This window comes from Pelodiscus sinensis, chromosome 7 (genome assembly GCF_052426305.1).
Source record: "Pelodiscus sinensis isolate ZL-2025 chromosome 7, ASM5242630v1, whole genome shotgun sequence".
In the NCBI taxonomy this organism is placed as follows: Eukaryota; Metazoa; Chordata; order Testudines; family Trionychidae; genus Pelodiscus; species Pelodiscus sinensis.
This window is the reverse complement of record NC_143058.1, coordinates 68,178,104-68,205,579: the sequence shown is the minus strand read 5'-3', so window position 1 is coordinate 68,205,579 and position 27,476 is coordinate 68,178,104. Positions and strand designations below refer to the sequence as shown.

Sequence of the window (27,476 nt, the reverse complement as noted above, 5' to 3'; positions counted from 1 at the left end):
CATCTTTGCCAGAGTGAAGAACCTGGTCTGTTTTGTCCCCAAACAAATTCTGCCTGTCGAACGGCAAATCCTCCATTTTAGACTGGATTTCCTTTGAGGCTGCCACCATGTGGAGCCATAACGCCCTGCGCATCACGATGGATATGGCCATGGTGCGGGCTGCTGTATCGGCTGAGTCTAGCGCAATATGGAGAGCTGAAAGGGCGGACGTGAAACCTTCTTGTATCACTGCTTTCAATATCTGGCGTTTGGACTCCGGAAGGTGCTCGAGGAGGGGGACAAGTTTGGCTAAATTATCAAAGGTGTGATTTACGAGCAAGGCCGAATAGTTTGCCACACGGAATGATAATGTGGCAGACGAGTAAACTTTTCTGCCAAAGAGGTCCAGCCTCTTGATGTCCTTATCCCCTGGAGTAGTGTTATGGTGGGGTGCTTTGGACCTCTGTTGGGTGGCATCGAGCACCAAGGAGTTCGGAAGTGGGTGGTTAAATAAGAACTCTACGCCATTGGCTGGAAAAAAAACTTTTTGTCCGCCTTTTTGTTGGTAGGTGGGATCAAGGCTGGTGTTTGCCAAATGCCATCAGCTATTTCCAGGATGGCGCCGTCCAATGGGAGGGAAACTCTTGAGGAGTGGGAAGGATGAAGATTCCTCAATAAATGGTGTTGTTTTTGATGCACCTCTGCCAATTGGACATTCTGGCTCTCAGCAACCCTCTTGAAGAGTTCCTGAGAGTCCTTGATGTTGTCCATAGGCAAAGAGCCCCCATGAAACACCGCATCATCAGGGGACTGGTGGTGAGAGTCCTCCGTGTCAGAGGGATGGCCGGCGTAGATATCAAAGGTCTCCACTGTTGTAGGCTGAACCCCCGAAGGCGTTGGTGGCCTGTCCGACTGTGGGGAGAAGGATGAACTCCTAGGTGGCGGGGGTAGCGGAGGACAGCGTGACAGCGATCTAGCTGTAGAACGAGGAGGTGAGCGCAGGGATCGGTCCCTGGAAGTGTAGTGTTGGTGCCACCTGTCATTGTGATAAGGTGAATAATGATGGTGATGCGAGTAACAATGTCCGTAGTAAGAGGTTCTATGATATGATGGAGACCTTGGAGACCTGAAGCATCGCCTAGAGTAGGAGGGAGATGGAGAGTAATATCGATGATAGTGATGTCAATGGTGCGGTGAGGCAGTCTCAGTTCGGTAGCTTGCAGGAGAAGGATGGTGGGATACACGAGGCGAGCATATGGGTGGTGAAGGAGGCTTGGGAGAGAAAGCCTCTGGCCCAGGGCTCGGAGACAGAGAAGATACTCTGTGCGTTCTCTCCTTGAATTTACTGCAGGCCTGGATAGGTGATGCAGATGAGACTGACCTTGTAGATGATGGAGGGCGTGGAGGACTGCGCTCCGTGCGCGTCAGTGCCGGCTTAGCAGAGGCTGAGGGTGCCCTGGTGAGAGGTGGTGCTCGTACTGGAGTGGTCGGTACCAGAGGCGGAGTCGATGCCGTAGTTTTCGGTGCTGACGAATCAGTGGACTCCGCAACCATTGGTGCCGAGGCTATAGGTGGTGCCGTAGCGCTCAGTGCGGCAGCCACCAGTGACGATGATGGAGTCGGGGCCGTAGCTCCTGGTGCCGACGGAGTCGGTGCCAAGACTGTCGGCGTGGGTGCCGGTGGCACTCAGAGCAGCTGTAAAGGAGACGGCACTGATGGTGCTGGAGCTGATTTGGGCTGGTGTGCCGAGCGGTCCGACACACTAGTTGTGGATGCGCTACGAGGCTGTTTGTGTTTCTCCGTCTTGTAGGAGACCATGAGCCCCGAGGTCCCGGGCTGGTCCGTCGTGCTCACTCGTGGTGGCAGAGAACGGAACGGTGATGGAAGCTTTTTCTTGTACGCCGCCTTGGTTGGTACAAGGTGGGGTGGGGATCCGTGGGAGGTGCCGACTGTGGCCAAAGGGCTTTGTCAAACAATAACATCTTGAGACGCATTTCGCGATCTCTGCAAGCCCTGGCCATCAGTTTTGAACAGTGGGGGCACTTTTGTGGGATGGGCCCCTCATCGAGAAATTTATACATGTGGAATGGCCATCTGAGGCAGGCATGCAGTCTTTACATGCCGCACATTTCTTGAAGCCTGGGGAGCCAGGCATTGTGCTATCTTAACTACTAGCTACTAGAAGAAGTTTTTTTTTTTTAAGAACGAACCATTAACTAACTTTTAGAAGAACTATACTATTTACAAAAATAATGGTTCAAATTCTCTCCTCTCAGGTTCCGACAAACGACGTCCAAGGCAGCTGTTTCTCCGTCTGCGCCCGAAGACGGTTAGGGGGAACTGGCCGGAGCCGGACTGCGTGACAGAAAATGGCACGAAAAACAGCAAGATGGCCACTGTGCATGCGCAGTCCAGCAGACAACAGCTTTGAGATCTCTGATCTGCAGCGCCAGGACGGGCCCGACACCCACAATAGAGCACCCACGGGAACACTACCCAAAGAAGAAGGAAGCCTTAATCTTTTCTGAAAAGTGGAAAGAGGCTGTCAGCTTTTGCGTGAGATTTTACAGGATGTGTGTATAGACAAGCTGCAAATTTCCCACATTTTCCTTTAAGACTCCAGAATATTTGGTTTATTAAAATAGGTGACAAACTCCAAGTGTTACCGAAAGTCACAACTACCCACTAAAACAATGTCGTCCATTAGGAGGTGTGGAAAAATGAAAATACACTAGCAGGAGAAGTGCTTAGAGCTGTAGGGAAAGTAAAAGAACAATCACACCACCTTCTTGTTACAGAGAACCACTAATCATTAGTACATTTTTATGGGGAAGAAACTCTAGTTGAAGAAGTCTTGTCAAGGTAAACCTAAGACCATCTAAATTAAGTTTACATTTTGCCAACTTTCTTCTGCTTAGCAGGCATATACACATGCATGTTGTATTATAACAATGTTCCTGTCAGTATTAGTATATTTATATATTTAATAATCTACATTGCTCCCAAGAACAGGGCAGAGATAGAAGAATAATCTGGGTTTTTTGGTGATAAACTGCCAAGAAGAATGGCTGATATTTTACCTACGTGGCAGGCATAAATCACAGATTTTTTTTTTTAATTCAGTATATTTCTTTTAAATTTTATTTTAGAGTATACGACGTCTTTAAAAAAATATTTCAATGGGTATGCGCTTATATATTAAATTTTAGCTCAGAAAAAAGACTCACTAAAAACAGATATATTCTGATGACAAAGCCCACCATTGTTTTTTTTTTTTAAAAGACATTAACAGCAGCAACCGAAACACAGAATCTTGAGTTTGCATTTGTAGGAAGGAAAACATAATAAAAAGAAGAGGTATGCAAACATTTGAAATGTGTGTAAATCTTATTTATGGTGCACAAACACCTTAGTGTAAAAGCAAGCATTATTTCTAGGAAAGAAGAACAGTTGTCAACAAAATTCAAAAAGTCAAGAAGATAAAATAATAATAGCAATTATATTTTAAAAAATCAGTTTTAAAAATTGTCAAGGTTATTTCATTTATACCAACCTAAAACTGGAGCATTGTTTTTAAATAAATGGTGTATATTCTCTCTCTTATGAAAAGAGCTTTTACAGAGTTGTCTCTTGGAATTAAGAATTATTAGCAAGTGCAGTTTTTAATAATAACCCAAAGTGGGGGAACCTCTTCTCCAACCCTCAACTAATCCCTAAGGATTAGGGGTCTTAATCATTCTATAGGTCAGCGATGGGCAACCTAAGCTAATGAGTGGGCCACATGAGTGGCCCTCCGTCTCAGTGGGCCGCAAGATTGTTGTAACCAAGATGATCACCCGGGATAGGGTAGTTTTGCTAACTGTGTTAATGTACCCAGAATTTGAGGGGTATGCTGACTGAACCATAGCAGTGCTTTGATTGGATGCAGCAGGAGCACATGGCTCTCACACTCAATGTTGTATGCAATCAGCACACACTTCATGCATGTAAAACAAGAGTACACAAAATATCACATTAGTAATGCCAATAAGGAAAAACACTATGCGGACAGAAGCCAGCAGAATCTGGTAACCCGTGCTTGGACAGCAGTAAACAAAATGTCTCATGAGCCACACATAGAACCCTGATGGGCTGCTTCAGTCCTCAGGCTGCAAGTTACCCACCACTGTTATAGGTGGAAGGGAGCCAAAAGGTTGTGGAATGGAAGCATGTCACCTTCATGGCATTAGCTCCTCCTTCTTCACATATAATGCCCAACACTCACACATTTCTCTGTAAGCATCAGACACTGCAGAAAGGAAGGGGGGAGGCTACAGGAAAGTTTGGGGGATAGTAATTTTCCACAGTATTATTCCCCCCCACCCCCTCTCCACAAATCCCAAGGGATTTCCTGAGTAAGTCGATGCTGACTCCATCAGCATTAACATATTCACTCAGGTTTCCCCTTAGCAATGTGTGCATGCTCTCCCGAGAAAGACATTTCAGAGAAGCAGGTGGTAAAGAAGCTCTTGGAAACATGATGTCTAAGAATCATGCTCGCTAAAGAACTGGGAGGCATCAGAAGGAACTGGAAGGCACTGAAAGAGCACAAGGCCTCTTGTGCATGGCCCTAGCCTTTGACAAAGCCAATAAGAGCCACACAGATTTTAGAGGGAGCTGCAAGTTCTCTGACTCATCCACTCTGCCTGTTCCATAGGGAAGGGATAAAGAAATTCTGCTCCCATGTCAGAATGAAGAGGCAATTCTGCAAAGTAAAATTTGCAGTGTCCAGTTGCCATATCTTATTGGCTGGTGGGGACGGGGTAATCTTTTAGCATTAAAACAGTACTATGTACAAATTCTTAAACTGTAGAGAAATATGTCCACATGTACCTTTTACTGTTCTACAGCAGAGTTGAATAAAAACTTCTCAAGGTAAGTTTTTTTAGAGGGAATGGGGGCAGAAGTAGATACTTTGAATCAGTGACATTACACAAACTGCAATGTGAGACTGAGAACTGAAGCTCATTTTTAAAGTACATAAAAGCTTTTTCTTTTTAGTATGTATTATTAGTCAACAGCAGCAACACGGGATATCATTGTAACAAAATACAGAGGAAAGGTTATAAAAAGGCACACCTTCAAGAAATTATTATATATTTTTCATTAATTCCTCTCCAAAATACAAAAGTAAAGCAGTCTGAATGCCTACAAGAGCTGCAGACATGTATTAGGTATTATGTAATGTACACTTAAACCAGTCATTGTTATGAGATTTCTTCTATATACAGTAAACTTCCGATAATCCGGCATCTTTAGGACCCAGGGGGTGCCGGATTATCAGATATGCCAGACTATCAGAAGGGGGGGCTATGAGGGGTTTGGGGTGGGGTGGGGGGATGCTACCCCAGACCCCCTCATAGCCCTCCCTTCTGATAGTCCGGCTCTGCCCCAGTCTGGTCAGTTTCAGGAGTGGCTGAATCGGTGACGCCTACAGCAGAGCAGCTGGAGTGCTGCTGGGTTGGTCCGGTAGCGCCGACCCTTGGCGCCGCAAGACCAACCCGTCATCAACCCAGCTGCTCTTGGGGACGCCTGGGGCAGAGCAGCTGTGGTGCTGACGGGTTGGTCCCGCAGCGCCGCTCCTCGGCGCTACTGGACCAACCCAGCAGCACCCCAGCTGCTCTGCCCCAGGTGTCCCCAAGTCAGCTGCTGCTGATACTGATCAGCGGCTGACTTCAGGAAGCCAGAGGCAGAGCTGCTCTGCCCCGGGCTTTCTGGAGTCAGCCCTGGTCAGTTTCAGCAGCGGCTGAATCAGGATGCCTGGGGCAGAGCAGCTTGAAGGCTGCTGGGTTGGTCCCACAGCGCCGAGGAGCGGCGCTACTGGACCAATCCAGCAGCACCCCAGCTGCTCAGCCCCAGGTGTCCCCAAGTCAGCTGCTGCTGAAACTTATCAGCGGCTGATTCCAGGAAGCCAGAGGCAGAGCTGCTCTGCCCCATGCTTCCTGGAGTCAGCCCTGGTCAGTTTTAGCAGAGGCTGAATCGGGACGCCTGGGACAGAGCAGCTGGGGCGCTGCTGGGTTGGTCTGGTAGCGCCAAACCTCGGTGCTGCGGGGACCAACCCAGCAGCACCCCAGCTGCTCTGTCCCAGGTGTACCCAAGTCAGCCGCTGCTGAAACTGACCAGCGGCTGATTCCAGGAAGCTGGGGCAGAGCAGCTCTGTCTCCGGCTTCCTGGAGTCAGCCGCTGGTCAATTGCAGCAGCGGCTGAATCCGGGACAGCTGGGGTGCTGCTGGGTTGGTCCCGCAGCCCCGAGGGGCAGCGCTACTGGACCTACCCGGCAGCACTCCAGCTGTTCTGCCCCCTGCTTCCTGGATTCAGCGCTGGTCAGTTTTAGCAGCGGCTGAATCGGGGAAGCTGGGGGCAGAGCAGCTCCAGTGGTCTGGCTGCCCGGAGCACTTCCGGGTTCCTGATGGTGCCGGACCATCAGGAGTGCCGGACCATCGGAGTTTTACTGTACTGTGCTGTCACTTAAAAAGAATGATGGATGGGAAACTGGATGGCTGAAGACATTAGTAACAGGATACAGAGCATTTCACATCTAGGTCATCAGTTCGAATTAAGTCCAGGTTGGTAGTGACCAATAGTTGTTACCATTTGACAGCTGTTCAGTAGCTGATGTAAAATGAGTTGATGGTCTCTAGTAGACAGGTGCCCACATCACAAAAAACCCACCCCATATTTAGCACCATTTGGCTTCCTCAGCAAAGAGGCTGAAGAGTAAATAGACATAAAGACTACAGGTTAGGAGACAGTGGCAGGATAATTGGGAAGCCTACACCGACCACCAACATAAGTTGTATCGCTTCTGTGGGCATGCAGTTTGCAATGTTATCAATTCAGCGCCTTTCACAAAATCCAGAGTCTTTTTCAATTACAAAATAGGTGGGAAGCTCATAACAGAACAGAGTTTGCAGTGTCTTGACTACACCACCACAAGGTAGCTACCATTTTAGATTCCTGAACACCCTGTACTTTAAAACAGCCTTAAACTTTAATGTGCTTCTTTGGGAATTGCATGTATGAAGGATACAAACCTTTAAACACACCTGCATAAACTTGCTCCTCGGAGGAAAAATTCCAACCCAAAGGGCCTGATTCTCCATTTCTCGTACTTCATTTGGGTCTAATCCAAAAACAACTGAAGTCAGGGGAAAAATGCCCATTGATTAAAATGGACTTTGGATCATATCAATACAGGCTGAACTTCTCTAGTTTGGCACTCTCAGGACCTGATCAGTGCTGAACCAGATAACTTGTTGAACTATGGGAGATCAGTATTGGCTAGCAGCGTTATCACTGTTTACTAGGATCTTAGAAGACATGCAGGGAAAAATTAGAGCTAAATATCAGCACAGAACACTGAGAGCCAGGACTGGTGGCTGTAAACAAACTTTATGGGACTGCAGGAAAATTGGTCACACCCATGATAAGCAGACAAATGACTAACTAAAATCTTGCTGGATCATTGATGTTGCTGGATCAGAGTATGCCGGACTACAGATGTTCAGCCTATAGTCATATAAAAACACTTTAATTCTATAAAGTGCAAGATGGTGTAGAAGCAGACCTCAAACCTGCGAGCTAAGTTGTTTTTGGGCTCCTGAGTACTGCACAATGTTAAAATTATTCTGGTAAAATAAAATATTTAAAATAGTTAATAATGACATATTAAACTGGAAAATCTTGAAGACTAAAACCACCTATAGCTGTATCTACAGAAATAGGAATTCAAAGAGATTAATTATGTCCTTAAAGAGGTTTATTATAGAACTTCATTGACAATAATTCTAATTTGTCGTTCTGAGAAAATAATACATTTTAAATATCCAAAACATCCAAACCAACTTTTAATGAGCCAATTCTCAACCACAATTCCCCTGTGTTCTTTGAACCATCTCGTTTAGAGATCTAATTTACCACTCTTGTGCTCTAATTTTGCACCATCATCATAAACTGGGATCTAAATTAATCCTATCAATTGAAAGAAAGGACTGGAATATTTCTATGGCAGGAGTGAGCAAAATATGTCCCAGTGGCCAAATCCAACCCGCCAAGCCATTTGATCCGGCCCATGGCTGCCCTGCTGCTCCCCCCACCCTAAGCCAATTACTAGGGAAAAGGGAAGTGTGCTAAGTTGTTCGCTGTTCAAAGCAGCTGGAGGTTCCCTCCCCTGCCAGGGGCACGTGGCACCTAGAGGGAGCCGCCATTTGTACAGTGAATGACTTTGTGCACTGCCCAGCCCCCAAATTCCGACTGGCCTGGGGGAGGGGAGCATGTGAAGTCTCATCTCTCCCACCAGGGGTGCACGGCAAGCAGAAGGAAGAACCAGCTGTTCAAAATGGCTAGCAGTTCGCTCTAGGTGAGAAGTCTCCTCTCTCTGTTTAAACAAGAGTAACTAATTCTGAGATGTGCCACATGCTCCATCAGGTAATATCAACTTTAAATAAGCTCACATAATACTCTTATAAATTATTTCTATTTGGCTGTCTCATTATTCAGTATGCTGTCAAGGAACATGGTGATGAAAGAAGAAAAAATACCTCTTTCTAACATACCCACACTGGCAAGAGGATCAACATTATCAGTATTCAAAGAATGTCTTGGCAGGATAAACCTTCACAAAAGTAGGAGCACTAGTTGATCCAAGCTGTCAAAACAGCAATAGTACTTCAAGGGTTGATTTGCATTACTGCTAATGAAAAAAAATTAGCAGACACAAAAGCAACCATTACTTACTTCAGAAATTCATTGATAAATATACTCCAGGAGAGCAAGAAAACAAAGTGATTTTTTTTTAAAGAAATTAATCCAAATATCATGAAGAGCTGTTGTTGGTTTTTTCATTCAGAACTTTAAATTTTCTTTCTTTTTTCCCCCCAATATAACAAATACATGTGACAAGCAAGTGGACTACATGATACCAAGACAAATTTCTAGAAACTTCAGTCAGAAGACGCATAACACCCACTGTTTAATAAGTCAAATGGTAGATATGGAACAAAATACAGTATGTTTTGATGCCTATTGTCAAATGTTTTAAATGTGAGGACCCTAAAGAGCTAAAATCTAGGATAAGAGTCCTGATTTTCAGAGATGCTGAGCACCTGGTAAATCCCATTAATTTCATGGGACTCAATGGATTTAAATGCCTAAGCTTACACTTGCACATGTGAAAGTTGTCCTATGAATGAACTCTTTGCACATGTACAGCGCACCTTTTTTCCCAGCTAAAAGATGTTTTTCACTCTTCTTTCATTTCTTAGCCAGTCCTAGCCTCTCCATCTGTATGGTTTTTCCCCACTTAAGGCTTGTCTACACAATGTGTTAATTTGCACCACCAATATGTAAATTCTACAGAGCACCAGAGTGCTGTGTACTGGCTGGCCTATATGGACACTGCTGGTACACACTAAAAGTTCCTTAGTGCATGGTTAATGTAATACTTTTTAAAGGGCCCACACTTTTACCTAGAAAAGGATCTGAAACCAGAATTTACACCCCTTTGATGCAGACTTATGCATCTGGTAGACTTGCCCCCTTGTCAAACTGCCCGTTATGCAGTATATTAAATTATCATGACTGTACTCCCAACTGTTAACCTTCACTGTTTCTTTTCCTCCCCCACTCTCTCCAATTCTCAACCACTGATTTCTGTTCAGTGTGTTCTTTTAAAAAAGCAACAAAAATTAAACCCGGAAAGATCCTAACCCTTTGAGCTCATTTGGCTACACTTTATGCTTGACAGGTGTCTCAAGCCACCCATCCACATACTGTAAATGAACATGCAAGCCACCAATAGGGATCCCCAATAAGACTATGGCTTTTTCTGCTTTGGAACGCAAGCTCGTTGCTGACACCGGTTTTCTTTCACAGCAGCACAAGGTATTTTCATAGACCCACAATGCAGGATTCTAGCAACTAATTTGAATGATTATATATGACCCCTTATTTATGTAACAGGTGGTCTTAGAAATAAATTCATGTACTCCATGAGGAAAGTGTTATCCTAAGCTTACCAATGAATATTTGGAAAATACTATATGTTAGAGTATATTTCTAGCACACAGTATGATAGGCTCAGCATGAAGTAGACAGATAGATCTATTGGTCTGGATTACTATAGCTTTGTGATAATTGTGTTCTTTAGCTTCTGATAAAAGAAGACAAAAAGGTACTCTTCATGTAGTATGCTATTGCTGTAAAAACATATGTATGTATAGAATTGAGAGAAATTACAAGTTAGGATATAAGTAAAGCATGTTGAAGTACTTATAAAAGCTAAAAGCAGTTAAATCTATTTATCAAAGTATCTGCAGTTTATAACCTCAAACAGATCTTAACAATAGTAAAAACTGAGGTACAACAATAAATTCATGCCCAGACCAATTTAACACATTAATAGTTTAAAAATTATCAGAGACCCCCCCTTGGTTTGTCTCAAATCTTAGTTGGCTTGTGGTTTTCTCAGTTCAGCTACAGCTAATGAGTGACCTCTTGTGTTGAAAAATCTCTGGGTTGCTTGGTTTTTAATTTATTTTTATGTATTTTTTAAAATGGATCACGTACTTGTGAAGACAAACAGCCCTAAAACTCAAGGTCCTATCTTTAGTCTCAATCCAAGTACAGCATATTAGTAGGAATAACATGGGGAGGGAGGGCACATTGCACAAACAGTATACTTGAATCTTGTTTTAGAGTAATTAGCTGTGAAGATGAGAAGATAATTCTTTCTTCATGAAAGCCAAGATAATTCAGTCTTGGTATCTTTCCCAAAACTGCCAGAATGGTTGATATTTTGATACAGAAATCTGCTCCCATGGGAATAGACTGAGATTTTTATTTGAAATAGGCATCAAGTGCCTGCCATACCAGAAGGCCTTTTGGTCCTTATCTTTGTCAATAGCTTAAAACTTCTGTTATCCTGTGTGAGGATAACAGACCGCATTAAACACATGGCATAGTTTGAGGAGAAAAGAAAGAGAAGGGAGAAAAAAATTAAGACACGTAATAATCAGCAACTAAATCTGAATGGGACTAAAATACACACAGATGATAAAAGCACCCAGTAAAGCCTTATCCTAAATATATACTTGGAGTGCTCTATCACTCTCAATGATCTGCCTTTTGAACTTCAGCAACTCTTTGATTGTTTATCATGTCAAAGTATTTTTAATCTGAAGCAGAGAGCACGTGGGAAATAAATTGCACTAAGAAGGCAATTGTGATCCACAGCAAGTATGGAGGGTCAGGAACTTACACCAAATCAGGCAGGTTTTAGAATGAAAAATGTGCTACAAGCCTCTTACTCTGAATTCCTGAGGTCATTCAGCACTTAATTCTAAATTGAGTTCAGAAAGTGTATGCAGCTTATTTTTCATTCTTTTTCACAATATTACATCACCAAGAAATTAGACATTTTAATTGTTCCTTTAGGCGAGGTAATTGTTGCTCTAAATCAATATAATCAAAGTCTGTGGATGTGGGGATAGGATTGCCAGGTGTCTGGTTTTTGACAGGAATGCTTGGTTGAAAAGGGTCCTTGGCAGTTCTAGTCAGCATCCTGATCAGGCCATTAAAAGTCCAGTTGGCCATCTACAATAAGGCAAGCAGACTGCAGCCTTGGCTACTAGAAGCGGATGGCATGTCCCTCTGGCTCTTCTTAGGCACAGTGCTCCCACCCCAGCACCAGCTCCAAAACTCCTATTGGCCAGGAAACAAAACCAGTGGGAAGCTGCACAATGCCACCTGCCCATCGCTGCACCTATGAGGCAGCCAATTCCAGGAGGCACCTGACATAAATGTTACCCAGAGCCCGTGTTCCAACTCTTCTCATACACCCCAACACCTACCCCAGTCTGTAGCTTTCTCCAGGACTCCAAACCCCTCAGCCCCAGCTCAGAGACCCCTCCTACACCTGAAACTCTTAATCCTCAGCTCCAACCCAGAGCCCATACTTCTAGTTAGAGCCCTCATCCTTTCCCATATGCCAACCCCACTATCCCAGCACAGTGACAATGAGTGAGCGAGCGAGCAAGGGTGGAGAAGAGTGCGCCATGAGGGAGGGGAGGGATGGATCAAGGGCAGGGCCTCAGAGAAAAAGCAAGGCAAGGTTATGGTCCCCGAGAAGGGGCAGGGCAAAGGTGTTTGGTTTTCTGCAAATAGAAAGGACAATCCTACTCAGCTATAAGTTTGAAATTTCATACTATCTGTAATCCACAGCCGAATTCTCACTGATCACAGTGAAAAAAATTATACCAAGTTGCATTTATGGAGTGCCTAAACTTTTAGTTATTATTTATTCAGTATTTTATTGTCAAATATGTAAGATCATTTGTCATTTCCACCAACAGTGCAAACATGAAAGATTTATTATAAATATTCTAATTGATAGAAATAAAAAATGAAATAAATAGTATAATGAATTGAAATAATGCTTTAACTCCCAGACTGCTAGGTAAGAAATTAGTCCACCACCATACAGCAGGGGTGATCAGACTGTGGCTTGCAAGCCACATGCAGCCCTTTTACCATTAAGGTGTGTCTTGTGGAGCCTTCTCCACTGTCTCCCGTTCACCACCTACTAGATGGGGAGGCTGAGAAGAGAGCTCAGGACCTGTCTTGCAGCAAGGTGGTGGGGAACAGGCTTCTGCCAAGTGAGGAGAGGGATCTCGGGACTTCAGTATAGTAGGGTGCATCTTCTAGGGCTTCAGCAGGAGCAGGGCTGAAACCCTGAACCCTGTCAGATGCCTCCTGCTGTGCTGAAGCCCAACCCCCAGCAGGTTTCCCTCAGCTCTCAAACTTCTGAAGATTGTTGTGTGTGGCTCAACGGGCCAATACATTTGGCCACCCCTTCCATAGTTTTTTTTTTTATTAAAAAGAAACACTTTGGTAGAATCTATTTGGCCATTAGGTGTCACTCTTTACTTTCTGTGGCAACATGGAAGTTTGTGGGCCTAATTTTCCTCTCACTTATGTCAGTATAAATCAGTAGCAGCTCTAATAATAAAGTTAGAGGAGTTAAACTGGTATCACCAGAGGAATACCAGGACCAGTGTACCGTTTCTGTAGGTTTGTAGTTAAGATTTCTGTTAGATCTCCATGACAGGTCATTTTCCCTGCACTGGCTCTACAAGGGTTAAAACTAGTCTGAGGAGGCTCAGGAGTAGGCAGCCACAAGTGAAGCTATAGATAACTAGGGCCCACTACAGTTGAGAGCTGTATACATAAGTGCTCCTGGACGGGAGGAGAGACACACTCTTGCTTCAGGCATGGAGCAGGAGGTACCTACTTGCCAGGGATGCTATAGAAGCTTCCTGACACACAGCAGGGTTGGTGAGCTCTGGCTAGGCAAACTTCCAAGCTGAGGCCTTGTTCTCCAGGCCTGGAGACAGCCAAGGCAGCAGGTCCACCCTCTTGCCAATGACGAGTGGCCATTTCAGCCTGCAGTTTACCAGAGGCTGATAGAGATGATGACTGGCAGTGGATCATTGAGCAAGATGGGTATAGGGCAATTGGGAGTTCCCTGAAAGGGAGTGTGGAGGCACTGTGGCAGCGCAGTATGCAGAGTGGAGGGTTCCACGGTCTGAAAGGGAGGTAGTTCCCAATGCAAGGTGGTAAAACCATTAACACAAACAGATAATAGTAGGTGAGACACCGGCCAGAAGGGAGCGCTCCAGGCCTGAACTGAGGTAGTTCACAAGTGACTAACGGGAAGTGCCGGTGGTGAGTTGTCCCATCTTACAACTTTCCATGATTAAAAAAAATGTATTCAAATAATATGAAGGTCCAGATAGCTTTTGATGTGGTGTCTCTAATCAGGGCATAAAATGAGTGCTAGTTTAGTCATATATGGGTCTGATTTAGCTTTTCTTAACTACACATAAATCAGGATTGCCTGGCCTGATATGGCATATTTCAAGTTGTTCCTGCAATGATCTCTTATAATTCAACCATCAGAGACAAAATACTACACACACAAGAAGCACTATCTACGCAGCCTGTTTCAGTGTTCAGTAAAGTCAGTGGAAGCCTTTCCATTGACTTCAATTAGCAACAGATCAGACTGTTAGAAAGAAAGGCGAAGATATGGTTATTAGAGCTGTTAGATAGCATGTAATTGAATAACCGTGCAACCGCATCAAAATCTAGCGGTTATACAATTATTCGATAATCCCCAGGGTTGGGGCCTCTCAATTGGAGGCAGCAGGGCAGTATCAGCCCTGTCTGCAGAGGGCCCGAGTTCCCCATGGACAGAGGCTGCTCCGCAACAGCCTCTGATGGAGGCAACAGCGTGGGGGGGGGGGGGGGGGGGGGGAGAGGGGGAGGAGGTGGTGCTTGTGGGGAGCCAGCTTAAAAGCTGGCTCCTCATGGGACCAGCTCCCACCTCCGAGGCAGCTATGAGGGGAGTGCATATAGTCGACAAGATTAACCAATAAGTCCGGAATTATTGGTTAATCATGTAGTCGACTACAGTTGACATCCCTAATGACTATGCCTCTTTGTTCTGTACAATAACAAGTATGTTATCAGTGCCCAATAAACCACTGCACTGTGCAACCTATATACACTAAATTACATTTTTGGAGGAGCAGAGTTCTCTTTGAAAAGCTGGCATTGCTTATCTAAAATGCAAATTGTCATAAGATAATAAATTCATAGGTAATGATAGAGTGTGTGGGGGGGTCTGAACTAACCTTCAATTATAGCAAATTCCTAAAAATCAAAGATCAGATGACAAAACACAATTGTAGTAATGGCTGAACAAAATCTTTATAGTCTTTATTTTCTTTAATTTTGAATTTGTGATATTTGGCACAAGAAAAGTCACTTTTACCTTGTTATGTGTAAACATTATCCGTAGTTCTGGCTTTATGATACCATACGCCATCAAAAGGTCTTGGATTTTTTTTAATTCCTCCTTACATTTTTTAGTTGTTGAGTAAAACTGTTTTCTTACAGGAAGATTCTTAAACAACTTCAGTGCAGTTACAGTTGTACCTGCAAGTGGGAAATAAGACTTTAAAGTAAACATGAAAAGCACAGGACTGGTTGAGTGTAAAGAAAAAATATCACTTGTGCTGAAAGAGGCTATTCTTCCTAATAGGTACATGCACATAATTCTTATTAACATGAATTAGAATCATACGTGCATGAAGAGAAGGACATACTGCTACATTAGCATTCTCCTCCACAGCAAGCTGACTGCTAGATTTCACAGCTGTGCAAGCTGATCATGTCCTTCAACTGGAGTTATGCTCAAGCTACTTGACACCTAGATTACACATTTTTTCCATTTCTGGCAAGCCACAAGGATTTACCGAATTAATCTTATATTACATTTTGATTTTTCTAGTTTCATCCATATCTCTTTCTCCGGTATTAGCAGGGACCAATAAACTGAAGTTAAAATTTCATCTACAGTACATCTGCTCTAGTGCAGACCCACTAAGCTCTCATCATGTGTCTAATCATAGCTTCTTCTAATACTGTAGCAAACGTTTCTCTATCTGTCCTTAGCATCTGCCTATAATATACCTAAATTGAAAAGCAATGCAAGAGATTTTTTTCTTGATGCAAAAACCCACCATAGCGGTAGTAGCATCTGAAAATCAGTAATAAAATATACAGGTTAACAGTCAAGTTCACCTACTTCAGAAAACCTTACTAATTAACTATAAAACAAAAGGAAAAATACACTACTGCATTTCATTAAAGTTCTAAAGGAAAGCCTGTTTCAAAAGATGCGGATATATTTGCCACTAAATTAAGAGTACAATGCCTATGAAATCAACAATATAAAATCCAGATAAATAAAACAATCAATCAGTCACAGATTATAAAGAGGCAATTTTGCTATATTATTTAATTATGAAATGTTATATTAACATCATGCCGTGATAATTATCCCTCATGTTTAAATAAGATGTCACAACGAAGGCTTTTTATACCTGAACCAAACACAGAATTAAAAATGTACTGAAGTTAAGAGGTACGGTATTAAAAATCTCTACCTTTGAAAAAAAACAGTAAACAATTTAAAATATTAACAAGCAATTTGAAGGGGGCACTATCATATTTTACAAGAAAATTCTTAAGATTGAACTGTGCTGCTCTCTCAATTTAGCACACTCTATTTGAGCCCTGATTAAATTCCAGTCCTGAAATATGCTTCCTGGTACATTTTATTCCAACTTCAAGAGTCAGCCATTTAGAGCTGTAATATAAAAAGATATGGTTTTGATTGTGGTTTGATGACATTTTCTTTCTTACAAGTTGACTGTAGCACAGATCAGTTCTTAAACCAACCTAAAGGCTCTTTCAACATGAGGAAGGGGACAGGGTTGTAACCCAATTATTGAATTTTAATGTAAGAATTATTCTCTGCTACTAGGTAAATTTATTCCAAGTACTGCTATTTTTTTTAACTGTATGCTAATAATTATTTTTATTGGGATAATACATAATATTACACTGAATATTAACTGAGAAGGAAGGCTAATGGCCTACTCAAATCAATCAAATGCAATTAAAAAGTTAGACTGTGAGAGATATATAATTTTATCTTACATTAAAAATGTAATTAAATAAAGGCAGAAGTACTTGTATTTCATCAGGAGTCAATCATTCAACAGTTCTGGTAAATATAAAGGTCATGACAATACAGCTCTTATCCAAAATTTGATTTCCTTTGGTTTTAGATCATAGATTCTAAGGCCCAAAGTCATCTCTGTGATCATCCAATCTGACCTCCTGCATAATACAGGCTACAGAATTTCCTTGAATGTATTCCTATTTAAATTAGCGATGTTAAAGACTAGTTGACTAACCGATGAGCATTTGCTTATTGGATAGTCTTTTGACTACAGCCGCTCCCCGAGTTGCGAACTGTCAAGTTACAACCGTTCGCACTTACGAACAAAGCTCCCATGGAGTGGTCACAAAGGCGGTCCCCGAGTTACGAACACGACCCGTGCTTACGAACAGCGCGGTCGCGTGTAACTTAATGGGGTCCGAGTTATGAACGGATTGAGTTATGGCGAAGTGTTTGGTCCGTAACTCGTTCGTAACTCGGACAAAGGCTGTAGTTGATATTCTCTCTCCCCCCCTTGCAGCCTCTATCACTGACAATTTTACCATTTTTATCTTGTTATGGACTAACACCATTAGAATTCTTTTTGTTCCTAATATTTGTGAAAAAATCCTTGCTGTTCTTAACTGAGTTGGCAATAGACTTAGCTTTAAGTTTATCAATTTTCTACAGTTCCTAGTTTCTGATTTATAGTCATTATTATCAACTGCTCCTTCCATTTGTGTATGGTTAAGTGTTCTTAAATAATTCACCCTGAACAACAATAATAAACTGGGGAGAGAAAACTTGGTTTTGAACAGAGAAAAGTATGTAGATGTGAAGAAGCTAGGGAGCACTGCTGAGATCCGTCTGAAGCTGGAGGCAGTAGAAAAGGAACTGAGGAGCCTGGGGGGAAAAACAAAGGGGGGGGTACTGCTCTGAAATCTCTGATCTAAGGCTTGGCAGCAGTGCATCGACCTAATGTGGAGCACCCACGGGGACATCTCTCTTGAAGAATGTAATGTTCATAACATATCTATAGGCAAGTTCATGCATAATATCAACATAAGCTCTCATTGTGTAACAGAGGGGAGAGTCCACCTCATAGTGATTACTCTGTAATGAAAGAGGTGCTGTGGCTCAGGCAATTAGGTGCCAGGGCTCAAGCAATTTTTTACTTTCATAACTGACACAGGAAGCCCAGAGGTTCTATGAACAGACAAATCTACAGGTGCTGGACCTCAGCCCTGGCAAGCCCCAGGACAAACGAAGCACTGCCATCTCTGTATCATGGCTGTATGGAAAGCCACTGGCAGCATGGAACGTAAGCCCACCATTCTACCAGTGACAGGGATCATCTACATGATTTTACTAGTCTGTGTGGACACTGAAGGCCATGCATGTTCTATTCTGTTTAAGCTTTGCACTTTCTAGTTACTGTGGTATCAAAGGGTGTATCTACATAGCACCTTTAGCTCAAAATAAGCTACACAAGTTGCATAGCTTATTTCGAGTGTATTTTAAAATAGTTTATTTCATAATTTTGCTCGGTCTACACAATGCCAAATTTCTAAATAACTTGCTATACCAAAATGCCCCTTAACCCTCATGGAACGCGGGTTACCAAGACATCAGAATAAGCCGCCTGTTATTTTGAAACAGCTCCACAGTGTAGGCATACTCTAAGTGTCCTATCCTCTTTTTACATTCAATCCTCCCACTAATTTGCTTTTCAATTCATAGAACCCTATAGATCTTCTCAAGTCTGCAGATTTTCCCTTTTTTTGGGTTTTGCACAGAAAGCAGAGATATGGCCCCTAGAGATTCTCAGTTGGAAATGAGGCACCTATAACTATTTTACTTTAATTTCTCTTCATCACAGCTGCTCAAATTTTGGGTGTGCTGCACTGGGGATCAGAGCAGGATATAGGAGTTAAAATCTTCCAAATCTGATCAGTTCTTCTTCTAAGGACAAATGCAAAACATCACAATAAGCATACCTAACCTTGCCCAAGATGAGAAGGCTTCTGAGAAGTTACATGCCCGCTGCTGTCCAGAATGTACTGGGTGCTAAAATCATCAGCAGCTGTCTTTGTCGTGATCAAAACCTGGAAATAAAGGACCTCAAGTCAGCCAGGGATTTTCAAAGATCAAAATGCCATGAAGACCTGAAATATGTTCTGAAATGAGTCTCCGCATCAAATTACTTAAACAATTTTTTTGAAGTCTGTTTCTTTTCTTTTTCATCAGACTAATGAAAAAAATACTTCACAATACATTGATTTTCTATCCCTATCATTAAAAACGGCAGATTTCTACTTCTTTTTCTTACATACCAGTATACTATGTGAAGAGTAGCTTTTTAAACAATGTCTGCAATAATACACATTTCTAAACTGACTTTTTGAAATTAAATGTATTTAAGATTTTCAAAATCCTATTCTTCATGAGAGAAAACATAAGGGCTGTGTCTACATTGGTGCGACCTTGCGCAAAAGCAGCTGCTTTTGAGCAAAAACTTGCTGCCTGTCTACACTGGCCAAGAGTTCTTGTGCAAGTACACTGATGTTCTAATGCACTAAATCAGTGCTACTTGCACAAGAACTATGATGCTCCCGCTCAGGAAGAAGCCCTCTTGCGCAACTGTTCTTGCGCAAGAGGCCAGTGTAGACAGGCAACATGAATTTCTTGCGCAAGAAAGCCCTATGGTTAAATGGCCATCAGAGCTTTCTTGCACAAGAGAGCGTCTACACTGGCAAAGATGCTCTTGCGCAAAAGCACATGCCAGCGTAGACGCTCTCTTCTGGAAGAGTTTTTGCATCACATGAGTTCTTTCAGAACTGTTTCTTCATAAGGAATTCCAAAATAAAACAAATCATCACTATCTGCCCTAATAATATGTTTCAGTAGCAAAGTACTTTTTAAATGGCTTGGGTGATATTCAAAAGACCCTATACCAAAACCAAGAGTACTCAACAGTCCAATAAATATGAAGTAACTGCATTCAGATATTAAACCACTGAATTCAAATTTTCAAATGATCTGAATGGAAGGTATTAAGGTTATCAGAAGTATCCTAGAGATCTTTAAAAAATAATCAAACTGACTTTAAATAGGAAAAGTTTTGCATGTAGCTATACCTTCTGAGTGAAAAACAGCTACAGCATAGCCATATATTGCACCACTACACACTAGTTTAGCGCAGGAAGTGAAGAACCACAGAAATGTATGGCTGCAAGGAAACGCAGGAAATCATCTATTCCATCCTCCTTTCATGCCCCAATACTGAGGAAGGATTACATATATGTAGACTGTCCCTGACAGGTACTTGTCTAATCTGTTCTTAAAACCCTCCAACAAAAGTGAATATACACTCTCCCTAGGTAATCTCTTTCAGCACTGAATTCCACGAAGGAGTAGTTGTGATACTGTGATTGGACGTGCTTGTGAAAAAACAGACTCTCCCCAGCCTATGGGGTCATGGTCAGCCCACACTCTCACACTGAAGCTTCTCTGTCTTGGGAGATGAGGATCAGCCTGTGGGTAGCTTGGGCCTATCCCACAGAGACTTTCGAAGGTAAAGATGAGAAACTTGAATTTGACTCAGTAAAAAAGGTGCACAGAACATGGTCTCAGTGCTTTGTACTGCTTAACAGACAGATTTTGAAAACAGAGCTTTTTGTAGTAAGAAGTTTCATTCCTAGATATTAGTGCATTGTAGTGCTCAGTTGTACTGGTCACAAACACACGACCACTGTGACCAGATCAGAGAACAGGCTCCTAGCTACTCAAAGGTGAAAGAAGATGTTTTACCAGTCATAGATATCTGAATAGCGAGGAACAATGAGCAGTCTAACCAGACCTCATGACTGAAGATCATTATGATAATTTGATGGCAACTGATGTGAGATTGAATGATGAATAAGAACATTCTGGACAGCCTGTACTCTGGAATCAAAGGAAAGGATCAGGTCACACTGCAAACTGTTGCCTTGAGGGGAGAAGTGAAACAATGCTGGCTACCAAACTGATTTGATAAAGAGCCAGTGACTAATCCTACAGTGAATTCAAAATAAGCAATCTTTCCAGCTCTGTGGCTTCACTGGAGTGAAAGGCAAGTTGTCCAAAAGATATCAAACCATCCAAATTATACCTTTAAAAAAAAAGTCAGCATTCTACAGTGAGATTGAGGGTACAACCTTAAGTCCTTGCATTTATATTTTGTAATTGTTTAAGACAGCAAGAAAGTCTGACATCTCACCTCAGCTATGCAGCAAATTGATCCTAAGGCTTCACCACGAAAACCATAGGTGGTCAAGCTTTCAAGATCCTCAGGGCAGCTTATTTTTGAGGTATAATGCTTAACTGCCATAACTGGAACATCAGCAGCTTTGATGCCGTCACCATTGTCTCGCACCTCTATCTTGTCAAACCCATAATTCTCCTAAAAAGAGTAATAATATCAATCACAAAAATACATCTCAAATGCAAAATTAGAGATTATGTATAATGGTTAGTCCACGTGTATTGAAGGCTCAGTCCTTCAGCCCTCAAAATTAGGGATGTGAGTGACTAGTTAACAGGGTAGTTGATGAGTTGCTCCCCCGCCCCCTTTGCCTCTATCAGAAAGAGGCAGCAATGGGGGAGGGGAAGAGGAAGGAGTGCTTCAAAGCAGCAGTGCCGCATGGAGCCTGGGGCCAGACCCAAATCGCAAATTGCATCGACTATTAGATTAGCCAAATAATTGAAATTTTACATCCCTATTCAAAATAGGCAAAATTTTGTCACATTTCCTTGTGAAGAGATTGCAGGACACATGTTTGTCTATACAAACATGTACAGGCAGTCCCCGACTTACGCGGATCCGACTTATGTCGGATCCGCACTTACGAACGGAGCTTTCTCGTCCCAGAAGTCGGGGCGAGAAAGCCCCGTTCGTAAGCTGCTCCGGTGCCCCTGGTCTGCTGGAGACCGTCTCCAGCAGACCAGGGGCACCGGGCGGGTTCCCGCGCTTCTGAGGCTTTGCCAGAGCAAAGCCTCGGAAGCGCGGGAACCCCCGCTGCTGCCGCATGAGACCCGGTGCCTGTGGTCTGCTGGGGACGGTCCCCAGCAGACCACAGGCACCCGGACTGAAGCCGCAGCCGCGGGGGGGTCCCACGCCTCTGAGGCTTTGCCAACGCAAAGCCTCAGAGGCGCGGGGAACCGCCGCTGCTGCCGCTTCAGTCAAAGCGGCAGCAGCGGCGGTTCCCCGCGCCTCTGAGGCTTTGCGTTGGCAAAGCCTCAGAGGCGCGGGACCCCCCCGCGGCTGCGGCTTCAGTCCGGGTGCCTGTGGTCTGCTGGGGACCGTCCCCAGCAGACCACAGGCACCGGGTCTCATGCGGCAGCAGCGGGGGTTCCCGCGCTTCTGAGGCTTTGCTCTGGCAAAGCCTCAGAAGCGCAGGAACCCGCCCGCTGCTGCCGCTTGGGTCCCGGTGCCTGTGGTCTGCTGGGGACGGTCCCCAGCAGACCACAGGCACCCTGACTGAAGCCGCAGCCGCGGGGGGTCCCGCGCCTCAGAGGCTTTGCCAGAGCAAAGCCTCAGAGGCGCGGCACCCCGCTGCCGCTGCGGCTCTGCTCCCCGTGTCCCTGGTCTGCTGGGGGGAGGGGGCGCAGCTAGTGTGCTTCCCCCCCCCCCCAGCAGACCAGGCTTTTGTTTTGGACTCTGGGGCAGAGCAGCTGGGGCGCTGCCGATTGGTCCTGCAGCGCCCGTGGGCACTACTGGACCAACCCGGCAGCACCCCAGCTGCTCTGCCCCAGGTCCTGATTCAGCCGCTGCTGGTCAGTTTCAGCAGCGGCTGAATCAGGACGTCTGGGGCAGAGCAGATGGGGTGCTGCTGGGTTGGTCCAGTAGCACCCCAGCTGCTCTGCCCCAGGCGTCCCCAAGTCAGCTTCTGCTGAAACTGACCAGCGCTGACTACAGGAAGCCCCAGGCAGAGTTGCTCTGCCCCGGGCTTCCTGGAATCAGCTGCTGATCAGTTTCAGCAGCAGCTGACTTGTGGACGCCTGGGGTTCTTAAGTTGATTCTGTATGTAAGTCAGAACTGGCCAGTTCCGACTTACATACAGATTCAACTTAAGAACAAACCTACAGTCCCTATCTTTACGTAACCCGGGGACTGCCTGTACAAAGGAAAAAAGAAACAGTTAAGTAATTTTATATTGTTCCAAAACAAGTAACATATTAAATTATATAGTTTTAGGAAAGCACTACTATTACACTATGGACTAATAAAAGTTATTTCAATATCTAGGTCATGATTTTATAAAATATAAACCGAGAAAAAGTTCAATACCCTGAATGTTAAAGATGGTTCATTCTTGTTTGATCTTCCCTCCCTTTTCCAAAGAGTAGTGCATGTTTTGTGAATGTATTCCACTTTATTTACTCACCATAGTTAGGGCCCTACCAAATTCAAGGTCCGTTTTGGTCAATTTCATGGTCATAGGATTTTAAAAACTGTAAATTTCATTATTTCTGCCATTTAAATCTGAAATGTCACTTATTTGTGAGGGGCCATAAGATTATTGTGAGTGGAGTTGTGGTCCTGCTACCCTTACTTGTACACTGCTGCTGGTGGCCGAGCTGCCTTCTGAGCTGGGAAGCTGGAGAGCAGCACTTGCAGGCCAGGAGTCTGATTCTGAACGCAGAGCTATTGCCAGCAGCAGCGCAGAAGGATCATACAGTATAATATTGCTATTCTTAGTTCTGCACTGCTTCCTCAGACCCAGGCCCTTAGTCCGCAGCTGCCAATCTCCAGCTGACCAGCTCTGTAGGCAACAGAGTAGAAATAAGGATGCCATAATATGGTATTGCCACTCTTACTTCTATGCTTCTGGGGAATACCAGATTTCACAGTCTGTGACACATTTTTATGGCCATGAATTTGGTGGAGCCTAATCATAGGCTAGATCAGTGTTTCCCAAATGGTGTTCCGCGGGACCCCAGGGTTCCACAAAATGACAATAAGGGTTCCATGAGAAAATTCCATTACAATAACATTTTATGATTAAAAAAAATTAATATTATGTGGTTTTTGTTTTTAAATATGTGCAATTAAACTAAATACTGATCTCCCGACCTTGTTTAGCATTTGTTTATTATTATCCTTACTTATATGGAGCTAAAAAAGTAGACCACAAATATTAGACAGTTATTAGGAGTTCTGCAAAATTCTTTCAAGTTTAAAAGGGTTCCGTATCCAAATAAAATTGGAAAACACTGGGCTAGATCTTTCACATGCAAAGTAAATGGGAGTCATGTTATCAAATGTGTAACAAGGACCTACAAGGATTTTTTTAATTACAATTGTGTACTTTTTAGTTTCTCTATAGGATACAGAAAAGAACTGCATGCAAGGGGGTGGTGATTTAGGGTTAAGTATTCTGCTCATTTCTTCATCCTACAGATGTAAAGATTATGAAGTCAGTTCTCCCTTTGCTTTTACTGGAGAATCTATGAGAGAGATCTGAGATATTTACTATAATCTCTGGCAACATTAATTCAAAAGGGCAAGAATGTTAATCTGGGACAAAAGCTTGGTTTATTCAAAACAGTAATCATGGGATTTAAATTGATATTCTTAAACACAAAACACTGACAATCAGAGTACAAATCCTTATTTGTCTCATTGTTCAACTTTCACACTCTCTGTTTTTATGAGATTACCATCACATGGAGTCCATCTTAGACTAAACCTGGTGTTCTAATGTGTAAATGATAGACAGACTTAAAAATGTCAGGCCTTCGTTATAGATCAGAAAGAAGCACACCTGTTTTTCCCTTTATAGGTTACATTTATTGTTTAAAAAATCGTATAGTCGATAGTGCTGTATAATTATTTTGTCAAAATGATGCCCTAAATACACTCGCACAAGTCTACTGTGATGAATTCAAAAGACTTCTCTCTCTAAAAGGCAGCTGGCACTAAGGGGACTGAACATCATGATTCATCTTATTGTTTCCCAATATATAGTTTTCTCCATGGGAGATTTTTCCCCACTATTTTAATATGACAAATGTTAACATCTAACAAAAATTAATATTAAAAAGATGCAGGTCTAGAACTATAAATAACTAAACTGAGATGGCTAAATTAAATATAGAACTTAAATGAGAGGAAGCATGTTATACTAGGGCATCATAACAAAGTTTTGCTGTTTGCTGTACTGTAAATGAGAAACATCAAAAGAAACGTTATAATGCAGATTACTCAAATCACAAGCAAGGAGATTCACTGTCACAATGACAGGACTAGATAATTCAACCTGTTTCACTCATTTATTGAATGGTTCTCTGAACAGATTATGATCTAACATACAATATGTGCTGCAGTAAGCAGACATAATAGGATGAATTAAAACTAGTGTGATAGTCTTAAAAGAAATTGGTATTGATCAACTACAGTATCTTGGATCAGCAGTTCCCATACGTTCATAGACCATGTGATCCACAGAATTGCCTGAGGTATGAGAAGACTGAGTGGCTAAGTACTACTGTCTTTTCCCCTTATTTCCAACTGCTAAAATACATTGTTTCAGCTAGACCAGACTAACACGGCTGCATCTCTATCACTAGGGAATATTTAGTCAGATGTGATCAGGTCATTTTCTTTATTTTAGGGTTTGTTGGACTTCTCTGTGCTGAACCCAGGTAAATACCCCCCTATGCTGTAATTTCTAAAATTGATGCCAGGGAAGCAATTCTCTTGTTTTTTATCTTCTCTCCCTTACCCTCCTCCCCCCGTTTCTCTGTGGCACATAGCAACCAAGTAATGTTTCACCCGAGTGTGTTCTCTCTTTTTTTTTTTGTTGCTGTTAATAAAAATCACTCTTAAGATCATGATCTGATGATTCTTGGGTCCTCGAAGACGGGAGATTCTGTGCGCACATGCCTAAGACTACACAGCCAAATTACTAAGAGAAATTAAAGTTCCTTTTTCAGTTGATTGCAACAGCTGAGTTTCAAACTCTCTCCAAGAGAAGGGTTAAAAGAGCTTGATTGTACCTCACAGGAAGGAATTTCCAACTGTACCCTCCTGGATTTTCAAAAGGGTTTTGTATTTGGGTGGTAGCAGCGATTCTAATCCAAGATCAGGAAATCTGTGATGTTAGGGAGTTTTAACACAAGTCTTTAGTGGCAAGGTATTTTAAAGTCTCTTTTGGGTACCCACCTTCTGCACTTAGAGTGCCAGAGTTAGGGACAACCTTAACACGTGGCCTATGTTTTCTCTTTGTTCAGTGGTACAGCACAGGCAATGGCAAAGTAAGCTTTCCAACACTGCCCCACCAATGTACTAATGTGATTCAAATCTGATCTGGCGCAAACAAATCAAGAGGGTAATAGAGACTGAATCTTGGACTAGCTGCTAAGATAGTGAGAGCCAAAAAGGAAGCCAATTCTGATGTATAGATCTGTCCATTAGGAACTGGACTGATACCCTCCACTCATTCTTGTGTCAATAAACAAACATCAGGTGGCAACATTCAGAAATTCCCTTGGTTGAATTCCAGTCAGTGGATTACCAATGAAATACAGATACAAATCAGATTATCCAAATTGCTCTGGGCACTTGTGCAGAACTTCCAGTGTGAGCAGATGCTTTTCCCAACCTTCTGTAAAAGAAAGCCTGAACACACTGTAGTAAAAAACTCATCTCCCACTCCCTTGAGTTTATCTTAAAAAAAAAAAAAAAAAAAAAATCAAGAAACTAACAATAAAATAACAGTCAGTTAAGCTATCTCTCCAGCCTTAGTTGCTCTAACGGTTCTTACATCAGAACAGTTCAATCCACACTCTAAACACTATCCATGCAAAGAGCCACTCCCACCTCCATTGTATCTGGCTGGACTAAGAAGCCACCTATTTCACAGTCTGAAGAGCTCACTCACTAGGGATGTGAAAGGGTAACCATGTACATGGGTAACCAATGATCCTGGGCTCAGGGGTTAACCTTCACGGTTACATGCAGGCTCCCAATAGGCACCCTTACATAACACAGGAGAAATGTTCCCTGTATATTACTATCCAGTTTTCCATCTTATGTCCAACTTAGTCCCAGAGAAGACTTACCAGTTTAACGTCAATACTCGTGGCATTGGCATCCAAGGAATTCTCTAGCAGCTCCTTTACTACACTGACAACTGATGTGATCGCTTGAGAACTTGAAAGAAGACGGACAGTTTCTGCTGGCAACTGCTTCATCCCTGGGCTTTTAGAATCAGAGGAGCTGAATGGAAAGAGGTAATAGAACAAAAATGTAATGGGTGTTTTACAAACATGATGAAATTTCTATTCAATCATTTTTCAGTTATCAGTATGCACCACATTTAGTTAGGTGAATCATGTGGTTACAGAAACAGTACCAACTATATATTCACTAGGAGAGATTTTCTGTAGGGTCAAGCCCTGTATCAGAAAACACTAGTGTAATAGGAGAGAACTTCTACATTAGATAGTGGTTTCAGAGTAATACTGAGCAATGGGCAAAACAATATACAGTCCCATGGTTATTCTTTCAGACTTTGTTTTCTGTTCAAGACTGTGTGCGCTCACATGTTCCCTGACTAAATGATTACAGCCTCTCCCCGAGTTACGAACGAGTTATGGACAAAACACTTGGCCATAACTCGATCTGTTTGTAACTCGGACCCCACTGAGTTACACGCGACCACGCTGTTCGTAAGTGCGGGTCATGTTTGTAACTCGAGGACCGCCTTCACGACTCGAGGACCACGGGAGCTTTGGTTGTAAGTGCGAACGGTCGTAACTTGACCGTTCGCAACTTGGGGAGCGATTGTACTGTATATGGTCCTGAACCTGCAATCACGTCTACATAGATGGACCACTCTGCCCA

At 43.0% G+C, this 27,476-nt stretch overlaps 1 protein-coding gene across 1 annotated transcript in view; it reads right to left on the bottom strand.

Annotated features, from left to right (window-relative positions):
• Positions 1-27,476, bottom strand: part of PMS1 (PMS1 homolog 1, mismatch repair system component) — an 86,176-nt gene that overhangs the window by 56,407 nt on the left and 2,293 nt on the right. The window contains 4 exon segments of the mRNA XM_075934175.2: positions 14,852-15,015; positions 18,591-18,693; positions 20,847-21,029; positions 26,693-26,849. Coding sequence (XP_075790290.2) covers positions 14,852-15,015; positions 18,591-18,693; positions 20,847-21,029; positions 26,693-26,824 — 582 coding nt within the window. The 5' untranslated portion in view covers positions 26,825-26,849.